This window comes from Camelus ferus, chromosome 1, assembly GCF_009834535.1.
Source record: "Camelus ferus isolate YT-003-E chromosome 1, BCGSAC_Cfer_1.0, whole genome shotgun sequence".
Classification (NCBI taxonomy): Eukaryota; Metazoa; Chordata; class Mammalia; order Artiodactyla; family Camelidae; genus Camelus; species Camelus ferus.
The window spans coordinates 41069400-41093598 of record NC_045696.1 but is presented as its reverse complement, the minus strand read 5'-3'; the positions used below and the strand labels follow the sequence as shown (position 1 = coordinate 41093598).

General features: G+C 38.3%; 1 protein-coding gene across 8 annotated transcripts in view; it reads right to left on the bottom strand.

The window, feature by feature from the left end:
• Window positions 1-914: 914 nt before the first annotated feature.
• TMEM45A (transmembrane protein 45A) overlaps window positions 915-24199 on the bottom strand; it is an 85240-nt gene continuing 61955 nt past the window's right edge. For 6 of the 8 annotated variants that reach the window (XM_032477830.1, XM_032477827.1, XM_032477816.1 and 3 more), the window contains 5 exons: window positions 21593-21784; window positions 20094-20306; window positions 18527-18711; window positions 7920-8065; window positions 1539-4602 (listed from right to left, as the gene is read on the bottom strand). In XM_032477830.1, the coding sequence (XP_032333721.1) occupies window positions 4452-4602; window positions 7920-8065; window positions 18527-18711; window positions 20094-20306; window positions 21593-21782 (885 nt within the window). In that variant the 5' untranslated portion in view covers window positions 21783-21784 and the 3' untranslated portion in view covers window positions 1539-4451. Of the gene's footprint in view, window positions 1499-1536; window positions 4603-7919; window positions 8066-18526; window positions 18712-20093; window positions 20307-21592; window positions 21785-24199 lie in introns of those variants that run through there. The other 2 variants (XM_032477858.1, XM_032477855.1) reach the window with 2 other exon arrangements.

Below are 24199 nucleotides of genomic sequence, written 5' to 3'. Positions count from 1 at the left end.
CATGATCACCTGGCGACCGTGGCATGTGAGCATCTCACAGTTCAGAAACACACTAAGAAAGACACTAAGGTCTACTGCATGGTTCAAGATTAACCTTTCTATCAGTTCTTTCCAATCCTGACACCAAAACAGGAATGGGCCCAGTTCTTTGGTCTAAAGAATCCACTCACCCTCCTTTTCAATGGCACGTGATAAGACCACACTCCTGGATTTGTCAGTGCTTCTGGAATGCCAGGGAGCTTCAGGTTTTAATTGCCCATGCATCACCTCCAGCTACCTACTACCCTCTAGACTGCCTCTTTTCCTCCATGTGCAAGTCAACCATCACAAGCTCCCACAGCCCTCCTTACCTCTTCCGTCACAGCAAGGACTGGCCTTTCTGACTAACATCCTACTAAATTAGCTTCAGTTTCATCTCAGAGATTCTAGATTCCTAAAACGTAACAGCCAGAGAGGGCCCCATGATTCCTCCAACTCAATCCCCTAACTTCAGAAAGAGGGACAGGGTAAATGGTGAATCCCCAGAGGCTGGTTAATGAGAGAGCCAGAATTAGAAACAAGACTTGACTCTTCAACTGGGACTACTTAGTCCACAGCAGACGAGGTAAGGTAAAGGCTCTGAATTTTCACCCAGAAATTCCCTAAAGGGTGTTTCCTTATTTTAACCCTTCCATTATTTCAGCAGAGGGGATGGCATGGTGGCCATACTATGCTGTGTGATGACTTTTTACTCCATGGATAACATCCTTACTCTCCTTTCCCAAATTCTCAGGGCTCTGCCACCGTGTGTCCTTTTGCAGCCATGGATCAGCCCACACATCTCTGAATGAGTGCACGACTCAGGATGACAACCGGTTCACTTTTCCCAGGAGAGAAAGCAGTGCCACAGAAAGAGACGGCTCACAAACAGGGACTTCAGTATCACAAAGCTTCTTTCTGACGCAAAGGCAGAGCACAGTTGAATAACAAAATAGATATCTGAGGTGTTTGAACCAAGACCTGTACATTCATTAATTTCTCATTGCGGCAACAATACAGACGAGTGTAAATCCATTTTTAAGAGTTACAAATAGTAGCAAGCCCAGGAAACTTGAGCAGATACATCTATAAGGCAAATAAAACAAGTATTTTTCGTAATGAGGGCATCCAACTTGAGATGACCTGGGAAGAGCCACTGCACCAGGGCTGATGCACAAAGTGAATTTATCATCCAAAGTATTTTCAACCCTAAAAATAAAACATTTAAATTCAAATACTTCAACAACATTGGAAATACAAACAGTACACCAAGAATTATTTGTAATCAGTTGTCCTCCAAACAAAAGGTGAAATAACAAAAATCATGATTAAAAGTGATTGGAAAAAAGAAAAATTCCATCCAGAAAGACTAGACAACCATCAAAATCACATCTCTTCTTCTGACTCTTGTTCTTGTTCTGCATTTTTCAGGAGTCCAATTTCTGAGGGGCAGGACCTCTTAAGTCGAGATTTAACCAACCTGAGGAGAATGAAAGGCATCTCGTATTATGCTGTTGCAAAGGACCCAAAACAATATGTATCTATAATACAACAAACTCTAAATTACCTGTGCAAATGGAAGAGACACCTCCCCAAAATAAAATCACTTTTATTTGGCTTTGGAGTTACCTGGAAATGTTTTGTGGATTACAGCAGTGTATAAGCAAAAAGATACAATATAGCTCTTACGTGTATAACATGACTGTCTACATCATATTCATAATGTATAACTTTAATCATTTCTAAAACAAATAAGAGAATCTCTGGGCTTCAAGCAAGCCCAGAGGAAACCAAGCTCAGCTGTATATTACAAAAAGGAGCCCTCTCCTGTAAGGGATGTGCATGAAGGCATCTGTCCATGTAAGCCTGCTGTCCAGTCTGGGCTGGGCTGCAGCCCCCACTCCAGAGGGGTGCTTTTGTGCTGGCCACAGGCTGCTCAGCTGTGTGCGATGGTCCATGATGAATTAAGAAGTTGAGAGAAATGACCTCCACTCTTGTGACTGTTTTCATAGATTAAGAGAATCTGTAGGTTTGGAGGCTGGGGGGAGGGTCTAGCTCAGTGGTAGAGCACATGCTTAGCCTTCACAAGGTCCTGAGTTCAATCCCCAGTACGTCCATTATAAATAAATAAATAAACAAACCTAAAAAAAGAGAATTTGTAGGTTTGGGAGAAGTGGCAATGATAATTTTCGACATTAGAAGATATGAAGCTTCTTAGCAGCCAAAACTTAGCAGGCTCTCCACATCTCTGATGTAATAAGAATTAGGCAAAGATTTCCTGTGCATGATTATTTGTAACGACATCGTGCTGTGACCATATTGATAAGACACAGTTGACTTCAAGAAATACATAGAAATACTTAAGCAAACGGATAAACCAAATCATCAAAAGCATTCTCGTTGTATGAAAAAATGTCACCAGCCAATCTGCATCTTTACACTTAGTTTCTGACTCTCTTCTTCCAGTGAAGGTCTGGCCTGCCCCTCTCAATATGCAAAGCTTTTACTTGTGCTTTGAATCCCACTAGGGTATAGGCTTCATGAGAGCAGAGACTTCATCCTACTGCCCTCACCATAGCCAGAATCTAGGACAACGTCTGGAACATAGTCATGGCTCACCACACATTTGATGAGTTAAGGGCCTAAGGCGTAATCGGCCAGGAGTTCAGATCACTCATCTATTCAGAGGTAATTCTTCAATCACTTCAAACTCAGCACTAATTCCTCCCACAGACAACAACAGCTAAGCAGGATCCATATCATCCATTGACTCATCAAGAGCCAAGAAAAGCCGCTCATTGGACCACTAATGTTGCTCTCAATGTCCTCAACTCTTCAAGGCACCATTCTCACCAAAGGCTAATAGTCCTAAATACACTGATAACTAGGACAGCATGTCATTTTTTAAATACACACAGTTAATTCCACATTGCACAGCCTGAATATGTGCTAAATGAAAGGGATTAACTAGTTAATTCATCCATTAGATTCATTCCTGATGACCTTGTGGAATATAACACAAAGGATTGGCTACTTAATCGCAAATTAATCACCAACACAGACCCTACTGGCTCCTCCTGTTTCCCACTCCCCCTTGCTGGGTTGTATCTGCTGTTGCTACGAGCCATGAAGCTACGGCATATGCAGGCTCTATCCGCACCCTGAAGCCCTCGATATTGACACACGCAGAAATGGCAACTGGGGACAGACTGAGGGATGGAGTAATAAAGAGGAAGTGCAAACAATTGCTAGTTCCCAGAATGACGCAAGTCCAGGGAACTAAGGTCAGGATGTATCTGGTCTTTTGCTCCTAGGTGTTCTCTTCAATTAATATGAGAGCTGAGCTGAGAGGCTGGGTCTCCTTCCAGAGTCTATCTGGAAATCAAACTGTTTTGTTCTTCAGAACGGCTCACATGAATCATTGCTTGGAAAACCAACCTGAAAATGGGCAATATTTCTCTATCTATAGAGTGGGGCTTTTAGAACAGTTCTACACAACAGTGGTGTTTAAATATGAAATACACTAAGACACATAAGATTTCCAAACAGCTAGGTCTGTCCTATGAGCTGTCATAATGAGAACTGCAGGCATGGAACTAGATGAAGCAATCTTGGAACCATTATTCTGGAAAGCTGGGAGGCGTAGTTTCATTTGTCAGAGATTTCAGGGGCAGTAGTTCCATAACCCAGTTTTGTTGCCATAGTGATCTCTGTGCCCTGTCAAACAAGTTCTGATATAATGTCCTCAAAACCCATCACCTGTGACTGAGTTAGAAACCACTTCACATTCAAACCCTGGCAAACAGGGTTTCAGAGCTCTTCATGATTACAGGATTGAATTATCCTGCCTGTGACCTCACTGAAAGTCAGTACCAAATCTTCATTTTTTTAAGGTATTGCTTAAGTTTCTATCAAAATATATCACCAACATGAGCTCTTGCATCTTATATTTTGAAAGCAAAATGAGAGCAAGCCCGAAAAGCATACAAAACATGATTTCTAAACAAATAAAGCCTATATCTGAGTAGCTCTGTAACAGATCTATCAAAACAGCAAATAAATGTTTATTGGGTACCTAATATATGTTTGACAGTATGCCAAGGACCGTGAGGAATGTGAAAAAGGTCTTTTCCTCCAAGTGACACAATCTAGTTAGCAGATAAGCATAACCTGAGCTAACTGTAAACATCACAAGATAGATCACGACTGTTAAAATGTGTGGTGGAGACTGCAAAAACTCATGAAGGGAGCTAAGCAAAGGCTAGAATAATCACAGAAGTGTTCAGAGAAGAGATGATCACGTAATTCGGATACGTCAGGTAGAGGCAACGACATGGTCAAAACGTTAAAGGTGCTGAGGAAGGATGGGGGTTTGGCAGAACTAAACATGGAGTGTCTGGTTTCTAGAAAACTGGAAGTGGGCAGGAGATTCATTAAGGGTCTGAAGGTTTTTGAAACAGGAAGAGACAGTAGTCTTCTTCTGGCTCTGGAAGGGAGCTGACAGGAGGTAGCGAGGTTCCTTGAATGCTGCCATTGTTCTTGGAGGCTGCCCAGCCCCTAAAGAGATGAGGCCCAGAAGTCAGCCTAGAACAAAAGAGGAAGAAGCCAAGTTTCACTCAATGGCAGAGCCAGCCCTGACAACCAGCTCACGCTCATGCTTCAGGGGAAGGGACTAATAGAAACCAGTGAGTGAGAAGGTAGAATTTCCCAGCACCTGTAGCACTTAGACCTCTAAAGGGAGGTAACTACAGATCAAAGTGGGCCGCCCCGAGGCCTACCAGAGACACTTGGGAGCTAGATGAGGAAATGGCTTCCTCACTCAGAGACATGGCACCAAAGCTACTTCAGCCGTGAAGCTCAAAGAAGCACAAAGCGGGAGAGGTGTCCTGGGGCAAACGTCTAGAGAGAGCAGTAGAAAGCAAATCTGGGCAGAGGCTGAGACCCCACTGGGCCTAGAAGGAGCTCCTGCAATTTAGAGATCTAGAGAAACTGCTAGATGTGTACTGTCCAATATGGTAGTCACTATGCATATATGGATATTAAAATTAACTAAAATTAATGTGCTCAGTAACCACACATAGCTCATGGACACCAACATGAAGACTGAAGATAGAGAACATTTCAATCAATGCCAAACCCTGAAGGATTAGGTGCTGGAGCCTGCATGACTAGTAGTTGGGACCAGCCAGGCTAACTGTACTTCGCCATTAACTACCATGCTGATGGAAATAATAAGGAACCATGCGCACTCTTTTCTATTCCTATTCATCCTTCAAGCTGCAGCTTAATTCTCAACTGTGAGGAGGTGGTCTGGGCTCTGACAGTGTTCTCTTCTTATACTATTTCCATTTAGCGTATTGTATTTAAATTGTCTCTCCACATAGGGTCTATACTTTATGCATTTTTTGATACAAAAGGAGGAGGAGAACAAGAAGAAGAAGAATAAAATGAACAAAGGTGGGTGGGGGAGGTGGTTCAGACAGCAGCACAGGAAGATCCTGAATTCGCCTCCCCCCATGGACACAACAAATCTACAGCTACATATGGAACCATTCCCTATGAAAAAGACCTAAGAACTAGCTAAACAGCTCCTCCAAAACAAAGGACAAAAGGTCTACATCAAGATAGGTAAAAGAGGAAGAGACAGTCTTGCCAAAAACCCTACCCCTGGTGTGGAGCCCCACAATCAGAAGGGATCTTGTAGATGAAGAGCTTCTCCCAGAGGAGCAAGAATTTTGTGCCCTACATCTGGCACCCTGACCCTTGGGACCTGCACTGGTAAGCCCCCCCAAACATCTGGCTTTGAAAACCAACAGGGCTTACATCCAGATTCATAAAAATCCTATAAGAAAACATAGGTGGTAAGCTCCTTGACATGGCTCTTAGTGATATTTTTGGATCTGAGTCCAAAGGCAATGTCAACAAAAGGAAACAAATGGGACTACATCAAACTAGAAAGCTACTGCACAGTGAAGGAAACCATCAAAAAAATAAAAAGGAAACTTAGTGAATGGGAGAAGATATTCCTAACTCATATCTGATAAAAGATTAATATCCAAAACATATAAAGAACTCTTACAGCCCAACAACAACAACAACAAAAACATTCCAGTTTAAAAATAGGCAGAGAATTTGAATAGACATTTTTCCAAAGAAAATATACCAATGACTAAAAGGCACATAAAAAGATGCTTGATATCACTAATCATTAGGGAAATGCAAACCAAAACCCTAATAAGATATCACTTTACACCTACAGAATGGCTACTGTTGAAAGGACAAGAAATAACAAGTACTGGTGAGGATATGAAGAAAAGAGAACCCTCACGCACTGTTGTTGGAAATGTGAATTTCCAACACTATGGAAAACATCATGGAGGTTCCTCAAAAAATTAAAAATAGAACTATCAAAAATCCAGTAATTCCACTTCTGGGTATTTATCTGAAGAAAATGAACACACATTCAAAAAGATATAGACACCCCTAGGTTCATTGCAGCATGTTTATAATAACCAAGATATGGAAACAATCTAAATGTCTAACAATGGATAAATGAATAAAAGAGATGTTTTGCTTATATTTATATATATGTAATGGAATACTACTCAGCCATAAAAAACATTTGTGTTTAAATATATGTAATGGAATACTACTCGGCCATAAAAATGAAATAGGTATTTGTCTTTCTCTGTCTAACATATCACTTTGCGTAATACCCTCAAGTATTATGCAAAGTGATATAAGTTAGACAGAGAAAGACAAATACCATATGATTTCACTCATATGCAGAATCTAAAAAACAAATGAACAGACAAAATGAAAACGAAATAAAACACATAGATACAGGGAAGAGACTAGTGGTCACCAGAGTCAGGGGAAGTAGGCAAAATGGGTGAAGAGGATCAAGAAGTTACACACTTCCAGTTATAAAATAAGTAAGTCATGGGGATGTTATATACAGCATGGTGACAATAATCAGTAATATTGTATTACAAATTTGTAAGTTGCTAAGAAAGTAAATCTTGAAAGTTCTCATTACAAGAAAAATTATTTGTTACTTTGTGTGGTAACTAGACTTACTGTGGTGGTCATTTGGCAATGTATACAAAATTGAATCATTATGTTGTACACCTAAAATTAGTATAATGTTGTATGTCAGTTGTACTTCAAAAAGAAATCTATCACAGGAACCAAAAAGAAAAAGAAAAGAAAAGCACAAGAAGAAGAAGAATCTTCACTGAGCTCTTATTAAGTCCTAGGCCGTTTAAACATTAAGGTACTATTATTATCTCCATTTTGCTAACAACAAAACTGATACTTAATGTGGTTAAATAATTTGCCCAAAGTCATATAGCTGACAAGCAGCAGACCTAGGAATATGGGTTCTTATCAATCTGTTATATTGCTCCTCACCCAACGTGAAACACATGTATCATTCAACGGAATCTCACTTTTATAAATATTAGAGTAAATGCCAAATTAATCAGGTATTCAAATTTAATATGAGATATACATGTTGGTCAAAAATGACACCACACCTAGGAAGTGCTATACATGATGTACACAGGAGCAAACAGAGAGCTCGCTGCGGGTGTGGTGAAAACCATCTGGAAAAGAAAACAGCAAATGCAAAGAGTTGGAGGCACAGAAGAGTGTGTTGAAGGGTGATACATAGGTTAGAAGCATAGTAGAGACACTGTTTAAATACTCTAACAATAAATCAGTATGTATTCTTTTTATTGGGAATGTTTGTGTTTGCAGATAATTTTCTGCCACATTACCCTGTTTTGTGGAATGCTAAGGAATGAAATACCCCTTTGAGTTTAAAGTTCAGTACTATCAAGTCTTGATGATTATATACTGAAAAATAGAACTTTCATGAACAAAAATCACTAACTTACCAGGTGACAAAGGCATAAATTGCTCCAATGATGATAATGGTGAATGCATAATGCCAACAGACGCATATGGTGAGAAACATAATATTGTCATGATCCACTAAATCCCATGCAGGACCTCCATTGAGGGGATAAAGGACAAAACCAATCTGTAATTTAAAACAAAAAGGACACATTAAAAAGTACCAGTCATATTCCTGAAGATGGTGCATTTCAAAATGCTTTGTTCCAAGATTAATGGTAACTAAGCTAACTCCCATTATCTGAGATGCTACAGATAAGATATCTGCTGCTTGTTTTAGAAATATAGACAGTATCTACCAGATTGCATTTTTGAAAAAAAATATTAAGGACGTTTAAAAATCAGTTTCAAAATATGAATAGTAATCATCTCTGGGGATTGGTGAACTTTCAGAGAATGTGTTAGGTTTCTAAGTGGTATAGTTTCACTCAGTTATTTCAAATTAGAGTTTAAAAAAAGATTTTAAAATAAATAAATGTGAATGGGTAACATTATGTTCAAGTGATAAAAGACTGAATGTTTCTCTTAAGATCAGGAACAAGACAAGGGTGTCTTATTTTACCAATTCTATTCAACATTGTACTAGAAACTCTAGCCAGAGCAATTAGTCAAGAAATATATATATAAAATAGATAAACAACAAGTTCATACTGTATAGCACAGGGAACTATATTCAATATCTTGTAGTAACTTATGGTGAAAAAGAATATGAAAACAAATATATGTATGTTCATGCATGACTGAAGCATTATGCTGTATACCAGAAATTGATACAACATTGTAAACTGACTATACAATAATATATATATGTATATATACCAAAAAGTAAAAAGAAAAATAAAGTTTATCCAGATTGCAAAGGAAGAAGTAAAACTATCTATATTCACAAATGACATGCTTATATGTATATATATATACACACACATATATATACATATATACACATATATATACATATACACATATATATGTATATAAAATCCTAAAGAATCCACAAAAAACTGTTAGAGCTAATAAATGAATTTAGCATACTTGCAGAATACAAAAACAACACACAAAAGTCAGCTGTATTTCTATAAACATGTAATGAACAATCCAAAAACATTAAGTTAGCAAAACAATTCCACTTAAAATAGCATTTAAAAGAACAAAATACTTAGGAATAAATTTAATCAAGGAGGTTCAAGGCTTATACTTTGAAAACTACAGAACACCGTTGAAAGAGATTGAAGAAGATCTAAATAAACAGAAGTATATTTCATGTTCATGGATGGGAATATTTAATATTGTTAAGATGGCAATAACACATAAAACAATCTACAGATTCAATGTGATCCTTATCAAAATACCAATAACCGTTTTTGCAGAAATGGAAGGCTGATCCTAAAATTTATATGGAATTGCAAGATATCCAGAGTAGCCAAAACAATCTTGAAAAAGAAAAGTTGGAAGACTCACACTTACTGATTTCAAAACTCACTACAAAAAATTCAGTAATCAAAACATTTTAGTATTAACACAATGATAGAACTACAGATCAATGAAATTGAACTGAGATAAATACCCTCTAGTAAATTGGCTTTTGACAAGAATGCCAAGGCATTTGATGGGAGAAATTAGTCTCTTCAACAAATGGTGCTCGAACAACTGGAAATCCACATGAAAAACATGAATTTGGACCCTTACATTACACCACATATAAAAATTAGCTGAAGATGGATCAAAGGCCTAAACATGAGAACTAAAACCATAACTCTTAGAAGAAAATGTAAGGGAAAAGCTTCATGGCCTGGGATTGATGCTGATTTCTTTTACATGACACCAAAAGCACATCAAAATTAAAACCTTCTGTGCATTAAAGAACACTATCAAGAAAAGGGGAAAACCCACAGCATGGGAGGAAATCCTTGCAAATCATATATCTGATAAGGAATTGATATCTAGAATACATAAAGAACTCCTAAAACACAGCAAAAAGACAAAAAAAATTTTAATGGGCAAAGGACTAGAAGACTCATTTCCCAAAAGAAGGTAAACAAACAGTCGATAAGCTCAAGAAAAGATTATGAATATCATTAATTATTAGAGAAATGCAGATCAAAACCCTATGAAATACCACTTCATACCCACTAGGGTAATAATAATAATAATAAGTAACAAGTGTTGGTAAGGATATAGAGAAACTGGAACTCTTACACATTGCTTGTGGGGATGTAAAATGGTACAGCCATGTGGAAAACAATTTGATAGTTTTTCAAAAAGTTCAATGTAGAATTATCACATGACCTGACGATTTCATTATAGGTACTATATATACCCCAAATAACTGAAAACTGGTATTCAAACAAAAACTTGTACACAAATGTTCATAGCAGCATTATTCACAATAGCCAAAAGCTGAAAACAAATCCAAATGTCTGTCAACTGATGATGAGTAAGCAAAATGTGGTATATCCATACAACAGAATATTACTCAGCCATAAAAAATGACATACAAATAAATAATGCAACACAGATGAATCTTGAAAACACTATGTTAGGAAAAGATGCCAGACATAAAAGGTAACATATTATATGATTCTGTTAACATGAAAAATCTAGAATAGGTAAATCCATAGGGCCAGAAAGCAGATTAGTGGCTACCAGGGGCTGGGAAGAGAGGAAGAGGGAGGGACTGTTTAATGGGTCCAGGGTTTCCTTCTGGGGTGATGAAAATATCTTAGAACTAAGCAGAGGTAATAGTTGCACAATACTGTGAATGTACTAAATGCCTCTGAGCTATATACTTTTATTTTATTTTTTATTGAATATAGTCAGTTTACAATATTGTGTCAATTTCTGGCATACAGGGTATTAGTTCAGTCATACATATACATATATATATATATTTGTTTTCATATTCTTTTTCATTATAGGTTACTATAAGATATTGAATATAGTTCCCTGTGCTATACAGAAGAAACCTGCTGTTTATCTATTTTATATATAGTATTTAGTATCTGCAAATTAATGTTACCAGAAAGGAAAGGGGTTGGGAGATCAGAGAGAGAGGTGAGGGAGATTAAGAGGTACAAACCTTCCAGTTACAAAATAAATGAGTCTTTGGTATGAAATGTACAGAGTGGGGATTATAGTCAATAATTATGTAATATCTTTGTATGGTGAATGATGACAACTAGTTTATCATGAAGATGATTTTGAAATGTATAGAAATATCAAATCATTATGTTGTACACCAGGAACTAATATAGTGTCATAGGTCAGTTATAGTTCAAAAACAAACAAACAAGTAAACCCACATAAAAAGAGATCAGACTGGTAGTGACCAGAGGTGGGAGGTGGGAGGAGGAGGAACTGGATGAAGGCAGTCAAAAGGTACAAACTTCCAGTTGTAAGATAAATAAGTAATATAATGTGCAATACAATTGATATAATTAACACTGCTGTATGTTATATATGAAAGTTGTTAAGAAAGTAAATCCTAAGAGTTTTTACCACAAGGAAAAAAATTTTTTTATTTCTTTAATTATGTTTCTACATGAGATGATGGATGTTCGTTAAACACTGCGTTGTATGTAAGTCGTGATGTATGTAAGTCAGATCATTATGCTGCACACCTTAAATCTATACAGTGCTGTATGTCAATTATTTCTCAATAAAACTGGAAGAAAAATAAATGGTTAATTCTATGTGAATTTTATTCTAATAAAAAATTAAGATAGATGGATGACAGACAGACAGACGGATGAACAGATGTCAGGTCTCGAGATCTAATGAAATACAAGACCGAGATAATTACATGGATAATTGTACAAATGTCTACCATACATTAGCAAACTACGTGCAGTTACAGTGCTTAGGAAGTTTCCTTACACTAGCCCTTCAATAATGTATTATTATCCCAATTTAATATATTATTATCCTTATTAACCAGATAAGAAAATTGGGTGGTTTAGTGATTTGCCCCTGATCATACATCTAACAAATGAAATCTTAACAGAAAAAAAAAGCGCTTAGTCTATACTATTGAGTGAAACCTTAATTCCATTCTGTTGGAAATTTCAAGTAATTTAAATAAATCAGGGAAAACTAAGATTTGTACCTTAATCACTTGTTCCCATTTCCCATTTTAAAGGATTCCCTTTAGTTGGAAGGAGAACTACCATTTGTACCAACTGGTAGATATACCACTGTATATCTTTAACCTCACTGACGAACATTAACTTCACAATAATTCTCATCCTCACAATAACCCCAAGGAGAAGATATCATTATCCTCATGTTACAGAGGGTAAAACTGGAACTCAGAGACCTCAGTAACTTCCCCAAAATTACAAAATGGATGAATGACAGACAGGGTTCCAAACTACAAGTGTCCAGCACTAAAACCTCTCTGTGTTCCTTCTTCTACCCCACACTCTCCTTCATCAGTTAGCCTTTCTCCGTGGGACAATATGAAGGACAGCAGCTTGGATAACAGGGTCAGCTTGAGCCATTTTGATACAATTTGAACAATCAGTAATGAGACGGAAGTTGGTCCCAGGAAAACACGGTACTGTTTTGCCCTTAAAACACAGATTACAGACTGGCGGCCCTTGAGCCACATCTAAATCACAGACATGCTTTGCTTGGCCTGTGCATTTTTTTAAGTAATTTAAATTTGTTTCCAACATTTAAAAAATTAGGGAACATCACACAAAAGTCTGCAGCCTCAGCTTTTTTGTAAAAATAGAAATATCCAGCAACACCAGACCTGTGTTCCTCAGTGGCAAATGTGACCAGGAACACGCACTCTCTATCGATTCATCATTCAGATTAGTCCTCGTCTGGCCAAGTGGAGCAAGCCAGACAGAGGTTCTTATTTTTGTGCTGGTGCTGTACATTTTATTTATCAACCAATGTCACATTCATAAATGTTTCCAAAATATCACATGAGTTGAAATTAGCAAGGTATTCCATAATAACTTCTTTCTGCCCTCGTCCACATCCCAGGAGACAGAGTACCTTTGTTGTCTCTGTTTTGGAAATAAGAAAACTATTAACGCACCAGCCTGCCTCTCCATTCTCAAACAATTGCAAAGATACCTGCATCATTGCTGCTGTACCTCACCTGCCAAGGGCTGGGGACTCCATATTAGGACACGGATATGTTCTAAAGGGCTGAGGCATTAACACCACTTGAAAACATACGTCACTCATCAAATTAGAGATCTGAGCCTACAATATTCATGTGGAAAATGTCACCCAGCCAGTTTGCTGGGTGTTTGGACATATCAGTGTTTTGCAATATCCCTTTATGTTCTGTGAGGAAAGCTCACTGTGGGGACCAGAGTGACTAGAGCCCAGGTCCCTGAAGGCCCTGGAAGAAAGCAAGAATTTTTAGATCCTCTGAGCTCATTGTTTGGAAATGACAAGAAGGAAACTCAAGGCATATGCTCAACTCTCAGTTTCAGCTGGGATGTCAGGACCACTCTCACAGCAACGCATGGAGGGTAAGAGAAATTCTGTGTAAAGAAAAAATCTTTCTGGGAGATGGAGTTTAATCAACTGTGGACTAGCTCCCCAGTTCCCACCTATGTCCCATGCTTGCTCCTTCAATGCCATCCACACAACCCGTCTACCCCTGCTTGGAGAGTGATTTCCTCCAGCTCCCAGAGGGAAGGGTCAGCAGTCGCTGCAGGCTAAATTGTGCCCTCCAAAAGGGCACATTGAAGTCCTAACCCCTGATACCTGTGAATGTGGCCTTAATGGGAATCAGGGTCTTTGCAAATGTCATCAAGTTAAGATGAGGTCAGACATCAGAACTGGCCCTAAATCCAAAGACTGGTGCCTTTATAAGAAGGCCATGTGATGACACAGATACAAAGAAACACACAGGCGTGACTATGGAGGCAGGAGATTGGGGTTATGCTGCCAACAAGGCAAGAAAGTCAACGATTGCTGGCAACCAGCTAGGAGAGCAGCACGGAACAAATTCTCCCTTTGGAGTCCCAAGAAAAAACCAACATGCTGACACCTTGACTTTTAAACTTCTAGCCTCCATAACAGTGAAAGCATAAATTTCCATTGTTTGAAGTCTTCTTGTTTGTGGGAATTTGTCGTCGCAGCCCTAGGACACTAACACAGGTATCACCTGTCCTAAAGCTCAAGCCTGGACACACTGGTGACTCTCAATCAGCTTTCAAATCCCAACTCAAGTCTACCTTCTCCTGGGAGCTTTCTTAACCCTCTTCCTATGGAATTAACAATATCTCCTTGGGGCATGATGTACTTTCAGGTTGTAATGTTTCATCCTAGCAACAATCTCATGAGACGTTATTTTTCAGTTGAGGAACCCTAAACGCACAGAATAGCTAGTCTAGGGGCACGTGATTAATATGGTAGAACTAGAATTCAGATCCAGGTCTGCCAGACCTGGAGGCTCACAGGCTTTTCCCTCCATGCCATAGTCACAATGGTTTTTTGGAGCTTCTAAAATAAACATCTGTCCTAAGTCACCTCCATCAGTCATCAACAGTTCTACCAGTCCAAATGTTTACTGTCTTACTCCAGGAAAAGAGAAATTTGAGCACCCCTCCTTGTGCCCCTGCTAATCGCATTAAGACCCTCAGAACCTGGTATTTTATAAAAGCTAAAGATTTGACCAAAGGCCGCTGTGAAGCCTGTGAACAGAGTTAACGGATGTGCTTATACGGAAAGCCATAGAAACGTTCCAAAGTCATTTCAGGCTAAAACCAAGTAAATTAGGAAAGCTGAAAAATAAGGCCAGATAATGCCACCATCCATTAAATCCTCCTGTCAATATAAAAATCAGTCACTACTCTTTCATCTGCTATTCTAATTTGCTTCCTCATGTAAAATTCCAAGAAAAAATAAAAGGCCTGAAAAAGAACTTTTTTTGTTGTTGTATCTCATACGCCACTTCTGAACATCTGTTTTTGACTCGTTTAAGCTTCACTAGTATCCCATTTAAAATGTAAATAATTATCTTCTCTAACAGGTAACACGTCAGGGGCCCACTACAGGTTAGTCTGCATTTCCTAGTGTTTTATATCTTCCTCTCTCATCACTTATGTCAACACCATAAGCCTAAGCAAGTGTTTGATCTACCATATCAGACCTCAGACCACTGCTGCTTACTTGGGTCTTCAGACCACTGCTGCATAGTTGGGTCTTTTTGTCATTTTTGAATGAACGTTTATCTTTCTTAAAGGTAAGGCAAGGTTGAGTTTCAGTTTGGGCCCGGGGATCTGGGGGTTCTGGGAGCTGCTGGGGCAATGAGTGGAGCTGGGAGATGCTACAGAAGCAATTGCCAAAATTATTAGATGCAGCAGCAAGGGAGTCTTCCTTGTTCTCTGACTGTGCCTTGCAGCTCTGACAACAAAGGGCAGGAACTTGGGAATGACAGAGTGCAAAGGTGAGCTTCAGAAATATTCTCCAATGCAAAGCCTCAGAGAAAACACGATTCATGGAATCAGTGGGCTTAAGGGATTTTTTTTTTCTTTTTTAAATTGCATGATGTGGTTAGGCTTTTGAGAAAACATATTTGGCTATAATGTGGTTCAGGAAAGAAATCACTGATACAGGTTGGGATGGGAATTAATTCCCTCTAGGTTTGTCTATTACCTAATCATTCATATATGAGTTGTAAAAAATGTGTCCAATGTGAGCATTTGCCTCATTTGGTTCACGTCTCCATACTTATGGTTCCAAGAATCTAACTACGCTCTTTCTCTAATCTGTTTATATACTGTTTATGCACTAGTATTAACAGTGTATGGAGAAATAGCAAGAGAAGAAATATGGTGAAAAGCAAATCACAATGTAATATTATTTGCCTAACATAGAGTTTTGGGCATAAACATTCAGACACTACACATAGCAAAAAAAAACGTGGAAGCATAATAAATCCGCCTAAGTCCCCAGACATGGTTGTTTCAGAGGAATCGAAGGGGTCACGGGGAGAGGCACTATGGCTAAACCTTCATTTCCTGCCAGTGTGTGTGTTTGCATTGGTATTAAACGTTCATTTTTCTTTAAGTCTCCAAACGTTATTTATCCTGGTCACCAGATGGAAAAAAGATATTAGTCTAGACATACGGACAATTGGAAAATTTTTAAAATAATCTCACTGATGCCCAAGGACTTTAATCTCATAGCTCTCCCTTAGAAGAACTCTTGGGGAAATATGAAAACATTATTTCTCTGCCTAAAGGGACAACATCAAGCCAGCCTGTTCTTAGTTATGATAACCCACCGCTTCCTCCCTTGGATATTTAATTAATCACTAATTATTAATGGAACACTGATTAGTTTCGCTATTCTGCTCTTATCTTTATTACCCCTTTCTTCAACTCTCTTCGGGTTTCCTCCCTTTTGTTCTTACTTTCTAATCTCTTCACTTGAATATTTAGCTCTTTAACAAATTTGATTTGGTGGATATATACAGAGAATCCTGAACCCAACAAAGACAGAATACACTTTCTTTCCAAACACATGGAACATTTACTCTCACTGACATTGGGCTCCATTCCACAGAAAGTCTCAACACATTTCAAAGAGAACACATTCTCTGGCTACAAAGCAATGCAATTGAAAACAGACAATAAAAAGAAAAAGAATATTTTTGGAAACTTAAAAGCACAGTCCTAAATAACTCATAAATTAAAGAGGAAAGCACATGGAGAATGTAACATTCATAACTGCCCAAGAGTGAAACCTATAGCACATCAAGTCTCGTGGGAGGAATCTGCAGTAATGTGTGGAGGGAAATCTATAACCTTATGTGTACTTATTTAAACACAAGAAGATTGAGAAGAAAAAAATGAAACTTCAACTCAAAAACCTAGAAAAAGATAAGTAGAATACAGTCTCATAACATTAAAGCAAAAACCAAAAATAAGGAGAAACTGACAAATCCACAACAACAATATAAAATTTTAGCAGACTTCTAATAGAAAGTGAAAGATCAACTGGATGACAAGCAATTAGGAATCGAGGTTATATAAACAACATAATTAAAGAGTTCCAAGAGCCTGGCTTCATCCCCCACATCAAGAGGAACCTTTAATTTCCTTTTAGTTCTGGAGCCAAACACCCAATCATCACAGTCTGCTCTGGACCTGCAGCCCAGCTCTACCCTGGCTGTGCATTTCTACTCTGTATCTGGTCCTCAGCGTGGCTTGCCCTGTTTTTGTCTGTGTTGTTTAATTGCAGCTAGGTTTTTTTTTTACTTTATTTTTTATTTACATTTCTCTTTTATTTCCTAGGTATTTTTGATGCTTTATCTGTCATTGTTATCTGTCTGGAGCAGAGAAGATATACTGAAGCATAAACTCACCGTGTCATCCTGACCAGAAGTTACCTCTTTTAAATTTTTAAAATTTTATTTTCATTTTTGAATAGGCAATACATACACATAGTAAAATATTCCAATCAGGACATATGGAATGCACAATTGTGTTTTACATCCCTTTCTACTTAGCTTCCCAAGCAGATGATAATCTCACAAAATAACTTCTGCGTACAAGCTGGTTAAATTTACTAGTGATCAATTTTATCACATTATAAGATACTCGTTATTTTTTTCTGTATCATTTTTCCTTCACAATAACTAAATCTAGCCACTCTTTACTAGCCTCTGCTGCAAAAGCCTTCCTCCTCCCCTACACGCTTGAATATGACATCTTTCCTATTCCGTTTTGACCATGACGTTTCTCTCCTGCACCTACCAATGCATTCTTACCACGCTTAACTAAAATCCCTGAAATAACCTCGTCACCCCAAACCCCTACTCTCTGGGGACTAAAATCTCCTCTAAGAAAACTCCCCTGATTAAACTACATTCACCTTTCATCCAGGACTTTCTTAATATATACATATGAATGTCGGATTATAATTTATCAGCCTATGAAATATATATTCACTGATTGAGATACAAGATTCTTTTCCATTATAAGTTACTATAAGATACTGAATACAGTTCCCTGTGTAATACAGTAGGTCTCATGGTTTATTTATTTCATATATAGTAGTATATGTCTGTTAATCCCAAATTCCAAATTTATCCTCTTCCTCCTTTCCCCTTTGGCAACCATAAGTTTGTTTTCTATATCTATGAGTCTATCTGTTTTGTAAATAAGTTCCTTTGTATCTTTTTTTTTTTTTAAGATTCCACATATAAATGATATCACACAATATTTGTCTTTCTTTGCCTGACTTACTTCACTCAGTGTGATGATCTCTAGGTCCATCCATGTTGCTGCACCCATTAGGCTTTAAGCTGCTTGGGCATCAGGAACTGCTTCCAGCTAAAAGCACCAGCTCCGAGTTCCTACATAATGGATACTCGGGTGTGTGACGAAGACAGGCACACCTACCCCCCACCTTCCCTGCTGCTCTGTCAACGCTCCCACTGGGCTGCTGAGCCACTCAAAGAAACATCACCTCTCAAAGGCCCACATTCTCACTGTAATAAGCAGCACATCAAAAGGAAGTTTTTGGGGTCTAGAGAAAAATGCCCACCAATTAAAGAGAGAAGCTTACAGGTGGAATCACCAAGAACATTAACTGGAGCCCTCAAACTCACCTGAAAGAACCAGCTGCCCTGGAGGAGGATCAGACTTATCCGCAGAAGCTCTATGGTTATATTAGCATGTATGAAGAGCTCTATGAAGGCAACCAGGCCTGCCAAAAAGACGATCAAGACCAGAAGCTGGTGCACAAAGATGTCCAGAATTTCCCGGCCATGCGTGTGGTTGTACAAGACAAAAGCTGATAGAGGGAGAAAAAAAAAATGGCTTTTTCAGTGAAACCAAGGCATACCTACTGTTTCTCTCTCTTCCTCCCTCCATCTCTCTCTCCCTCTCTCTCTCTCCCTCTCTCTCTCTCCCTCTCTCTGCAGGCACATGCACCACAGAACTTTACAGACACAAGTTTGTCCCGAATATCAGGTGCTCACTGCTTCCCACAATAATGGAAACCTCTTGCAATCACCATCTCTTTAGGTTGGAATCTGAAATCTCTTTTTCCCTTCCCCAACTTTTATTCTCTCCTCCAACACATTATGACATTCCCAACTAATCATATTTCAAGGCATCTTCTATGCAAGAGGATGAATTATTATTCATCATGATGGAGGCAGGGGAGTGAGAATTAGGGTCAATACACAGAAGAATGAGACCAAGTCTGGCCTCTGGAATTCAGTCCCCTGTAGGCAGCAAATAAATGCACAAATCATAAAAGTGGACTTTGATGGGTATGGTAAGTTACTCTGGAAGCTCCCAAGAAGTAGTAACTAACTACATTTTTTAATCCCATGGAGAGATTCCAGCTTCATCTCCACCCTTTCCATTTAGATGAGATGGGAAAGATGTTCATTCAAAATAGAGTAACACCCTGAGATAATGAGTCATGCTATTGGTTGTTGGTGCCCAATGTTTATCCAGCTCTTGTTCTCAAAGAGTGTTTCGCAAAAGCTCTTATCTTTAGATGTGAGAGGCAAGGTGAACATCAGGAAATAACTGCCTTCTGGCAATTTGGGGCTTTTTTAGTCCTAGCATCAATCTATTCCTTATATATGAAATACATAAAAACAAATCATTGAATACTTGTTTTCATGATTTCCCTATACAGTAACAGAGAGGCCAACTGAACAAAAAATGGTATGACCTCATTTTCATGTGACTGAATTTTTTGGACCCTACTTATCATGTCATGTTGGAGTTTTACTATATTAATATTAGTAAAGGATAGTTTGTAGGTGTGGAAGCTACTCTGCTGTGAGTGGTCTCCTCGTTTGAGGGTGTTCATGCTTCACTACTCTGAGCTCAGTTTTACTTGTTAAAAATGGAATAATGATAATCTCCAGGATAAACCAGAGATAAATAACCATGGTAGGTGGTTATTTAAGAAGGATATGAAATGTGAATAAAGCACACTGAATGATTGTGCTTGTCTAGTTGTACTAAATGAGTCAGTAGGGAGGGAAAATCTTTGGCATCCTGTCTAGGACATCTCAATAGCTCACTATGGTCCAAACAGATGGCCCTTTGGATCAAGGCTGCCCCAGGACACTAAGGGAATATTATTATAAAGGGCTAGACAAATGTCCAATAATAGTGAAAGGTGTATGAAAAATACTCACTCATACTTACCCTCCACAAGTAAGGCAATTGAAAGCATTAACTTGGTTAAGGAGACAGGAAGTGACCTGATGGTGGAACATAGGATCTTTGACACACCCATTAGCCCAAAGAAGAAGTACATGGTACAATGATGCCAGCCCATGAGTTGGACCCACTGGCCCTCTTTATAGTCATATAAGGTCAGATAGGGTCCTCCAGGAATAAACTGTTCTCCAAGCATGCCTGCAGAGGAACATATCACAGTGTTAGCAGCCTTCCCCATAACTTTACTGAGAAAACAGGGAGATGCAGAAGGACCAGCCTCCTGCTTAGTCCAATAGAGTGTCCTTTCATGACATTGAGTCTTCTTTCTGGGCTGCTCCCTAACAGCTGAGCACCGATTCTTTAGGCTTGTTTTGGAGCTTCAAATAATGGTTCGGATAATCACTTTTAGTCAAAGATAACCAATTTAGTCCAACAGCTATTTCAGATCTTCAAAGGTAATGAACTTAGTTCTACTTAGTTCCATGATCAGTTCCACTGATGATATTAGTTACTGTTTTAATCTAATCACTAGATAAATCCTGAATAATTTGGGATTCAGATTTGTGAGATTAGTCCTTTAGAGGCTGATTACTTCCCTCTTGCACACTACATCTTTGGGTAGAGAGTTGTGCACGATTCAGGATAAAAATGCTAGAGTTCAGCTTCTTCCCAATGAAGGATAACTGAGAAAGCACAGACAGATAAAGCATATAGTCTAGTCAGTTACACAAACAGTTAAGCTTTCTTAAAGATGCTTTATTTGTAAATCTGTAGAATTTGGCAAGGAAATTCCTCTCTTTGGAAATGGTTGGTCTGTAATTTGATGGTTGTGCGTGGCAAAGACCTATCACCGTGAACAAAGCATGAAGAAATCCAAAGGGAAATTAGGAAGTTTTGCCTTTCATAAAGGAGAGGCTGAAAAGGAACTCTAAAAACACAGAACATTTTTACAGAATCTTACAGCCAATGGAAAGGCCTTAGAAGTCATCTGGTCAAATCTCTCTAAGCTAGTACTCACACAAAAAGGATGAGTGCAGAAGATAAGGGTTCACTCTGAACCCTCTGTTCAGCCCATCAGCAATTTATTATTGCAACAATTTATTTTTGAAGCCCTCCCATAATCACTTGATTATTTTGGTGTCATTTTAATAAATGGTTTCTGATACAGTTTACTCTTTCAGGCATCAGAATAATCGACAAAATTGTTTCAAAAGCTCCACCTAATTCTACAAAGAAAATTCACCTTGAGTGGGCAGGCAAGTTAGTTGCTGTGACTAATTCATTAAGGAATAGGCCTTTGTATAAATACGAAGCATTGCCTTCTAATAAATTACATTAGATAGAAATTATAATTAGAATATGTATTCAGAGATATTTTTGAATAAAAAATTCATTTTTGCAATTTCTGGTTTTGAGATTGAATCTTCTTTTTGCATGTGAAAATACCCAAGAAAGAAAACAGAACACAGAAATGGTTCACTTACCAGTTAGAGCCATTCCAACTATTATGATCCCCTCCAAAATTTCTATTCGATGGAATAATGCTTTGGAATCCAGGAAGGAAGTCCTCTTGTGCTTTTTGAAAGTGTATTTCAGAATGCATCGTACAGTCCACCAAATACCAATGAGACAGAAGAAGGTGCCAGGGACAGCATGGCCTTTGAAACTCCCCATGACTACCAAAACAAGAACACATAGAAGATAAAGACATTCCATTTCTAGCACTTTGCCAAAACATTGCTTATTCCTATAAAGCACGTTGTCTTCTGGTGATTATGGATACACCACTGATTCAGAGGACCCCATATCGACAGCAGGAGATCCACTACAATATCAGCAGTGCCAACAAGAAGAAAAATTCACATCTGTCCAGCTCTGACTTTTGTCTAGGCATTGTGGCAAATGTTTTACATGCGATCTCTAACCTAATTTTCACAACATAGCCATGAATGAGAGGTTAAATCACACTTTCAATAGGGATATAGGTTTAGAGAAGGTAAATGACTTGCCTGAATCTCACAACTATTAAGAAAAAAAGTTTCATTCTTTTAACAGGGATCTCAAAAGATTTCTTAAAATCACAGTATGTACTCAACCAACAGTTACACTTTAAGCATGTTTGAAAGTACTAGAAAAGTTCTACCTTTATGTTTAAAACTTGAAATGATAGAAAATTGCCCGCAATTTTTTAAAGTAGGTAATCTCTTAATAAAAAATGTTAAAAAAAATTTTAAATAAAAAATTAAGTAAAGTAGGTAACCTCAAAGTATCAAGCATCATGTGTGTGGAAGAGACCATTAGTGCACATCAAATACCTGTGTATTCGTCCACACACTTCCCCAGCCTCTTCTCCATCTGAATCAGAACCATGTTTCTAGTTCTGGCCAATGGACCATGGCATTTGTCACTTCCAGGCTAAGTCTGTTAAGAGCCTACATGACCCCCTTCACTCTCTTTTCCCTGCCTTAACAAACTTGGCACGGCATATCTGCAGCATAGAAGATAGTCAACCAGCCTGCATCTAATTTTTACAAAAAACAACCCTTTATTGTATTAAGTCACTGAAATGTTGAGGTTTAACAGCCTAACCCATCCTTTCCAGGTGGATACCAAGACAAATCAAATTATAAATTCTGTTTACACCATTGCTACATGATAGAGCAATAAGAAACAGAAATATCCTCCTTTTTTTGGTCAGTGCTATAGAAAACCAGTCTTGAATTATGTGAGCATCTCTTTGTTCAAACATATTACACCACCTACAGAATAACAAAGAGAGAGTTCAGAATCATCCCTATGTATCTAACAGTAGGCCAGATGCAGGAGAACTCATGCAAGGGGATTTCAGGATACACCCTGGCCCAGAAGAGTTCTTTATATCCTTGGGTGGGTACTGGACTTCTCAGTACCAGGCAGACCCCCTTGGATTAATTCCACATCCCTTTGTCACAACTGTGAAGTTTCAAGGAGGAACTATGAAGCTGACTCAGAGTGTCTTAAATCTGCAGTTGAGACTCCAAATGGACACTTCAGCACACACCTGAACCATCCAAACCATCCAAGAGACTCTGACTAACTTATTACATAGTGCTAAATGCAGCATCTACTCTGACACTAATTAGTGGTATGGTTTGAACCATGTCCCTTAACCTCTCTGAGCCTTGGCTCTTAATTAACAAAAGGGAGTGGCCTAGATGACACCTGGAGTTCTTTCCTGCTCCTAACAGCATCTGTAATTCACTACCCTGACCACCATCTTTATCATAGTGTTACTCAGTCCTCTTATTTGTCTTGGCTTAGGCAACCACTGGTTGAAAAATACTCCTACGTGGGATTGAAAAGCACATCTAGACTGTAAATTGTTTGAACTTTCCTGGAAAAGAATTTTTTCTGGGAAAAGATGTGTTCTTAAGGAGCCTGAAGGATTTTATATTCTTTGGTACAGGAAATCCACTTCCAAGAATTTATCCTAAAGATATAACCAGAAATACAGGTGCCAAATCAGAAACAATGTATATGTCTAAAATTAGGAGAATGATTAAATTTTGCAGCCACTAAAAATAAATCTTTCAAATAACTTAAATGATAGGGGATACATTTAGTAAAGAGAACAGGATTTTGAAAAAACTGAGGAAAGAGGACTTTGGATTCCAACTGATTAGATCAGAATCCCAACTTTACCATTAACCTGCTACATGACTTTGAGCAAGTTATTTAACCTCTCAGTGCCTCAGTTTCCACCTCTGTAAAATAAGACAAATAAATTTTCTACCACATAAAATTAAGATGAGTTATTCCAAAGCAAATAACCCCCTGTACTATGAAACAAACTCATGTTATCCTCAACCCATCTCAAACTATGAAAGTAAAACCAGATGAGCAATTCTACTTGGTTACCAACTGCAGAAAAGCAAGAAGCACTTACACAATTCACTTAACAATCATTCAAGGGCTGCCTGTAACATTTCTCCTCCACTCTTGTATTGGAGGGTTACTAGAATCTTCTGTGGTTATTTAACTCCTTGACTACAATTAGAGAATAAGCTCCTTGAAAGCAGAGACCATGAATCTATTCTTCTATTCCCCCTGAA